General features: G+C 35.9%; 1 protein-coding gene across 2 annotated transcripts in view; it reads left to right on the top strand.

Moving 5' to 3' along the window:
• The window catches only part of ZFP91 (ZFP91 zinc finger protein, atypical E3 ubiquitin ligase), a 43,328-nt gene that overhangs the window by 30,192 nt on the left and 6,190 nt on the right, over positions 1–6,946 (top strand). The window contains exons 3-9 of one of the 2 annotated variants that reach the window (XM_017890802.1): positions 1,221–1,430; positions 1,685–1,721; positions 2,338–2,439; positions 2,982–3,116; positions 3,654–3,704; positions 4,129–4,207; positions 5,640–5,754. In XM_017890802.1, coding sequence (XP_017746291.1) covers positions 2,366–2,439; positions 2,982–3,116; positions 3,654–3,704; positions 4,129–4,207; positions 5,640–5,754 — 454 coding nt within the window. In that variant the 5' untranslated portion in view covers positions 1,221–1,430; positions 1,685–1,721; positions 2,338–2,365. Of the gene's footprint in view, positions 1–1,220; positions 1,431–1,684; positions 1,722–2,334; positions 2,440–2,981; positions 3,117–3,653; positions 3,705–4,128; positions 4,208–5,639; positions 5,755–6,946 lie in introns of both variants that reach the window. The other variant, XM_017890803.1, reaches the window with a different exon arrangement.

Below are 6,946 nucleotides of genomic sequence, written 5' to 3'. Positions count from 1 at the left end.
TTTTTTTGACGGAGTCTTGCTGTTTTGCCGAGGCTGGAGTGCAGTGGCGCAATCTCAGCTCACTGCAACCTCTGCCTCCCGGGTTCAAGCAATTCTCCTGCCTCAGCCTCCCCAGAAGCTGGGATTACAGGTGTGCACCACCACGCCTGGCTAATTTTTCTATCTTTAGTAGAGACGGGGTTTCACCATGTTGGCCAGGCTGGTCATGAACTCCTGACCTTGTGATCTGCCCACCTCGGCCACCCAAAGTGCAGGGATTACAGGCATGAGCCACTGTGCCCAGCCTGTTAGTTCCTATTTTTCTATTGGGTTGTTAGACTTTGTGTATGGTGTATTTTGCCATGTGGAAAATTGTTTTTATGTGTATCTTATGACTTGAAATTATGTTTTATTATTGGGCCTTTCCCATTCTAAGTTTATTAAAGAATCTTGTATTGTTAAAATGGGCTCACTTCTAATGTACTTTTTTTTTTATATAGGTCTAAGTAATTAACTACTCCAGGTATGAAAGCCAGTTTTTGAGGTTAACTTTTTATTACTTACGGCTCAAGAGAGGATGACCTACCATACTTCATTCACCCTTAAAGCATGACAAAATATAGGATAACAATAACAGATTTTGTGTGTTCTCCTGTACACAGTGTCTTATAGGACAACTGAGACAGAATAGCACCAGAGCTGGACTTTACCATTCAATTGCTCTATGGATTAGTTCAAATTTACAGTGTGATTTTAAGAAAAACTCTTGATTAGAGTGAAAAGTACTCCTGTTAGGAATTCCTCTTCAGTAATTTGTTATAGACTTGTTTGATTGTAAATAACATCTAGAGCTATGGTTTGTTCTTTTTGGTGCCTCTGTAGTTCTGGTCATCTTTTTGGGACTAATTAATTTAGTTTCTTTTAACTTAGATCTAAAAGGTAGAATTTCGTGAATCCAATTACTTAAGTGTATTTTGCATAGTTAACATTGCATTTTTTAGAAGATAAGGCAGTATAAAATTATTACTTTGCAACATGAAGTAATTTATTTAGCATAATGACATTAAGGATAAGTTATCTAATTTTCTTCTTTTTTATTATTTCAGTAAAAGTCTTAGGTTCTTTTTTCTTTGAAAATACTTAATTTATCCTCAAGTAACTGTATTTACAATTAGTAGACATACAGGGATGCTTATTGGTTAACCGTAAACTTAAAGAGAATGGTATGTCTTTTAATTTAGATCCCAAGGAAGAAAAAGAGGAAGAAGACGATTCTGCCCTCCCTCAGGAAGTTTCCATTGCTACATCTAGACCTAGCCGGGGCTGGCGTAGTAGTAGGACATCTGTTTCTCGCCATCGTGATACAGAGAACACCCGAAGCTCTCGGTCCAAGACTGGTTCATTGCAACTCATTTGCAAGTCAGAACCAAATACAGACCAACTTGATTATGGTACATTGCAACTAGAATATGGTGTTTACTAACTAGTTGCTGTTATATTTTTAATGTAATGTTGAACATTTGCCTTAACAACTTAACTGTTAGGGGCAGGTGTGATGGTTTAGGTAGTATTTCTTTAAACAATTTGCAGATATTCTGCTTTTGTGTAATTACGCCATGCAGTAATTTGATTTTCATTTCTTGACTGCAGAGAGAAAATATCATATCTACACTAATAAAATTTTGTTTTGTCTTTGTTTTTCTAGATGTTGGAGAAGAGCATCAGTCTCCAGGTGGCATTAGGTAAAAAAAATTAATATTTCATTTTTAAACCTTTGGGGAAATAACATAGTCACATTAAATGATTCAGAAGTTGCTTCCATTTGAAACAATTTTGAACTGTAAGAGAAATTAACATCAGTTTTGATACTGCATTTAGATTCCATGTTGAGCTTAATTAGAACTTAAACCATGTAATCTGCTTACATAGCTTAGAAATCATGTCTTGAGTACCTTATGTGTTTGGACTTACTCCATGGTAGGAACTCATGTGAAATATGGGCGTTTTGGCCAAGGATTTGATATTTCAGTGGAATCTTTTGTGTTGTGATTTATCTGTTAATAGGTCTTTCGATACAGCAGATCACCAGACAGTATTACAAAGTCAGTTGTTTCTTAACTTTTAATGCCATTGAGTTGTCATCACCCTGTCTTTATCTACGATTTATGTGTTTTTAGTTTCAATTATTATTCTTTGTGATAAAGCCACTAGATTTCAGTCCAATTAGGTCATTAGGATGAAAATGCTAGATGACTTTATCAGTTTTTGGCTACCTCTTAATAAATTACCAAATAAAATCTCCTCAGACATGATCCTTACAACCAGAATGTCTCATTTCTATTTACTTATTTTTAGTAGTGAAGAGGAAGAGGAGGAGGAAGAAGAGATGTTAATCAGTGAAGAGGAGATACCATTCAAAGATGACCCAAGAGATGAGACCTACAAACCCCACTTAGAAAGGCATGTCTCAGATTTTACTCCAGACATGTCAATGAAATATAAGTAGGAAAGCATTGTTGAATGCTTTTATTTTGTCTATTGCCAAACTAATGAGTGTAGAATTAATTTTAAATGAGTAATTATGCATTTCTGTTGTAAGTCTAACATCTTACCATATGCTGATATAATCCTCTCTCCCATTTGTAGAACTTTATTTTGATTATAAGTTTTTATGAGTCTGCATGTTTTATCTCAACAAGGTATCATGAATAGCCTGAATACTTAGAATTTTTTTTAACTTATTGTCTCGTTTCTCTTTACAATTATAGTGAGATTTGATTTATAGTCATCTTTAGTCTGGGAAGGGTTCATTCCATGAACATCGTATACATATATTTAGATCATTACTGCGCATGTGAGGATGGTTGGTAAGAAATCACATTTCATGAACTGAGGAGAGTAGTTTTATAACAAATCAGTGATAACTCTAAGCTTTAATTTGTTGTCATAGTCTTCCTTGAAAAGATCTTTTGCCTAGTGTTGAAATGCATTTGTGTTTTCAGGGAAACCCCAAAGCCACGGAGAAAATCAGGGAAGGTAAAAGAAGAGAAGGAGAAAAAGGAAATTAAAGTGGAAGTAGAGGTGGAGGTGAAAGAAGAGGAGAATGAAATTAGAGAGGATGAGGAACCTCCGAGGAAGTGAGTAGACAATTATTATTAAAAATGGAAATCTAACAGATTTTGAAACCACTAGTGGAAAATAGAGTGGGAGTGTGAGGAAGGATGTTGACATACACATGCTTCAAAATATGTATTTTTTTAACTTAAAAAAATTTGGCCTCAAGCAGCTGAATTTCACTGGAGAGACTCTTAGTGAAAAATGTTTAGGTTTTTTAGTTCTATTGCAAGGAGAAAGTGTGTTTTATTCTTAGGGCTTTTAGACGATACGTGGTAGCAACTCTAAAAGTAACGCATTGAGATTTATCTAAGTCTTTCATAGTATTGCATAGTTGGAGGTATATATTTAATCTGTCTTACAGACTGATTTGAAAGTGAAATTACATCAGAGTAAAATCTTGCTTGATTTGCCAGATATGTCTTTGACTTTATGTATTCTTGGTTATCCTTTGCCACTTGTTCTTTGACTGTGTGTGTGTGTGTGTGTGTCTTCAGCCAGCCTTCACTCTTAAGTTTTGATTCAGAATATGTCTACTGTTACCCTGTCTTCAATTGTAGGAGAGGAAGAAGACGAAAAGATGACAAAAGTCCACGTTTACCCAAAAGGAGGTGAGGAATTTTTACCCCTACTGTTTTGCACCTTATTCCAATACCAGGCACTTTCCTTACATATTTAGACTTCATGATAATCCTGCAGGAATGACCATTTAAAAATTTCACAAAAGCAACTTCACTAATATCCTAGATGCACAGGTATCTTATTTTCATTGTAAGATCTTGAAATTTCCAACAGTCTTAATACTTTACCTTTTGGGGTGTTATTAGTTTATTTGTGTTACTTTTTAATTCTGTCAAATATTTGCTAATTCTTGGTTACTTCTAATACAAATTCTGTGTAATCTATATAGCAGTAAGAGATTTTACTTCTTCCTACTGTAAAATAGCTCTTCCCTGTAGCACAGCTTGAGTCAAAGGTTACTGTGCAGAGTGCCACTTTTCTTTTGCTAACTTTTCTTCTGCATTTTGATAATAGAAAAAAGCCTCCAATCCAGTATGTCCGTTGTGAGATGGAAGGATGTGGAACTGTCCTTGCCCACCCTCGCTATTTGCAGGTCAGTGACGTTGTTATATAAGAGCCTTTCAGGTTGTGTTCCATTAGTTGTTCTTGCACCACGAGACTTTATTGGCTTGTGTAGGCTTTATCATTGACATATAATGTCAAGAAAAGTCTTTCTTTAAACATAAAATGACTTTAACCCATTTATGCCTAGTGTTCCATTATTAGAATGCTAAGCTTGGGCAAGTTATTTAAATCCTACTGCTCAAGGTCATCACCAAGGTCTGATTTTTCACAAAAAACATTTGCAACCTCCGGCATAAATGGGTTAATCGTTATTAGTCCATTTGTGCTGCTATAATAGAATACCTGAGACTAGGTAATCTACAGAGAACATACATTTATTTATTATCTCGTGGTTCTGGAGACTGGAAAGTCCAAGAGCATGGTGCCCACATCTAACAAGGGCCTTTTAACTGTGTCAGCCCATGGTGGAAGGGCAAGAATGGGTTGAACTTGCTTTTGTAACAAATCCACTCCAGTGATAGCATCAACCCATTTATATAAGGGTAGAGCCCTTAAGACCTAAGCACCTCCCATGAGGTCCTGCCTTCCAACACTATCACATTGGGGATTAAGTTTCCAACACATGAACTGTGGTAAACACATCCAAACTCATAGCATCTTCTGTTAAAAAAAAAAAAATGGTGACTAAGAGTCTGAACCCAAATAGAGGACTTTCCTTGGAATCTTTCAATATTACAGTAATTCCCAATGTGGTGTAAATACTTCTGATATGAGATGATTGTAACAACATTCCAAGACACAGAGTAACAGATTTTATTTTACAGCGATTTAGAAAAAAAGTAAAATTAGAACTCAAACCTATGATTTCTTGGATACTGTGTAGAATGAATAAAATACTTTTAATTCAGGTTTTGTTTTTATTTTTTTTTGAGTAGATTATTACTGTTTTTGATGAGTAAAGGTACCACTTACATTTGGGTCCGGCAGGAAACATGAAAGTGAAATACTACTTAGGAAATACCTGTTTGATCTTTAGCAACAAGTATAACTTGATACTAAGGCCTTACTTACGGATTGTGGTTCAGTTATAACGATAGCTGCTCCTCCTCTGCTGTGTGCCATTTGCTGCTCTAAAGCACAGGATAATATATAAATCTCTTACCCCATAACAACACTTTGAGATGGTTATTGTTATCTCCATTTTACAAATGGGAACTGGAGCTTGAAATATTTTTCTCCTAAGATTACAAAGGCTGGTGAATGACAGACCCAGATTGGAAACCAGGTCTGTATATTTCCATAGCCTGTGTTCTTAGCCATTTTATTATACTCCCTCACTATCCATATGCAAAATCTAAGTATTTGGTTTTCTTTCAGTACTTTTGACCTAGCAAAGACAAATACTTTCAAGAAGCCTTGATTTTTTTTTTTTCCGCCCCTTTCACTTTCTCCTGTTTTAGCACCACATTAAATACCAGCATTTGCTGAAGAAGAAATACGTATGTCCCCATCCCTCTTGTGGACGACTCTTCAGGCTCCAGAAGCAACTTCTGCGACATGCCAAACATCATACAGGTACTTTTAAAATGTGTTTATCAAGTAGGTAATTGCACTGTGGGTTTTTTTTTTTTTTTTTTTTTTTTTTTGCATGTTGGTAATGATAACGTTTTTCTAACATAAATCTTAAAAGATTCTATAGTCAAGTGTGTGGGGAAAAGGTGTGAAAATAAAATGTAGTAAGATAAATTTTCCAAGGGATGGACAAACTAGGACTTTTGAATTTTTATCCTTTGACTTCTTGAACTTCTATGACCAGGATAATGATCTTTTACTGAGCATTCTGTATCAACTGTGGACTAAATACTTTATGTATATTATTGCTAATCAGTCTGTTCAACACCACTAAATTTGTTTCTATTGATCTTATTTTACAGCTAAGGAACTAGAAGCTTTGCAGGATTAAGTAACCTGCCCATGGTCACATAGCTAGCTTTTAGAAGCATAATACTCTGCTGCTATTGAAACTGTGAAGGCTAGCTGTTGAATTTGCATGTAACCTCCCATAGGAACTGTCAAAAAGAGATGCTGAGTGTCTGCAATATGTATTATAGAATAGACTCAAATTCAATTTATTTGTAACCACTGAGCATCTCAGTGCAGTGTACCTAATAGGAACAAATTAAGTGCATAACACTGAGTATGTGCCAGACACTTGATAATTACACATTACCTTCTCAACAATCTTGGAGAGTAAGTCTAGGAATTCTAGTTGTAGAATTATGTCTCCTGCCCAAGGTCATACTGATAGATGTATTATTTCCTTCATTTACTGTAGGCAAGTTACTTAACTTCTCTTTTCACTTTTCCTTCTCTGTGTATTAAGGATACCAATATCAGTTATTGTAAGGATGAAATGAGATAACATAACATGGTATTGACTACACAGAGCCTGGCACATGGTAGACTTTTTCACAATACCAGGATTGAACTTGACCACTCCAAAGTCTACAGTTTTCTTTTACCATGTTTCTTCAGAGTTATTTCCACAAGTAACAGTTATTTCTGTTTCTTGATAGGTACTGCAATTTTTTTTTTTTTTTTTTTTTTTTTTTTGAGGCGGAGTCTCGCTCTGTCACCCAGGCTGCAGTGCAGTGGCCAGATCTCAGCTCACTGCAAGCTCCGCCTCCCGGGTTTACGCCATTCTCCTGCCTCAGCCTCCCGAGTAGCTGGGACTACAGGCGCCCGCCACCTCGCCCGGCTAGTTTTT

The sequence above is a fragment of the Rhinopithecus bieti genome, unplaced genomic scaffold (assembly GCF_001698545.2).
Source record: "Rhinopithecus bieti isolate Rb0 unplaced genomic scaffold, ASM169854v2 scaffold_19722, whole genome shotgun sequence".
Lineage (NCBI taxonomy): Eukaryota > Metazoa > Chordata > Mammalia > Primates > Cercopithecidae > Rhinopithecus > Rhinopithecus bieti.
Note: the sequence above shows the minus strand (reverse complement) of the source record. Positions and strands in the feature narration are given on the sequence as shown.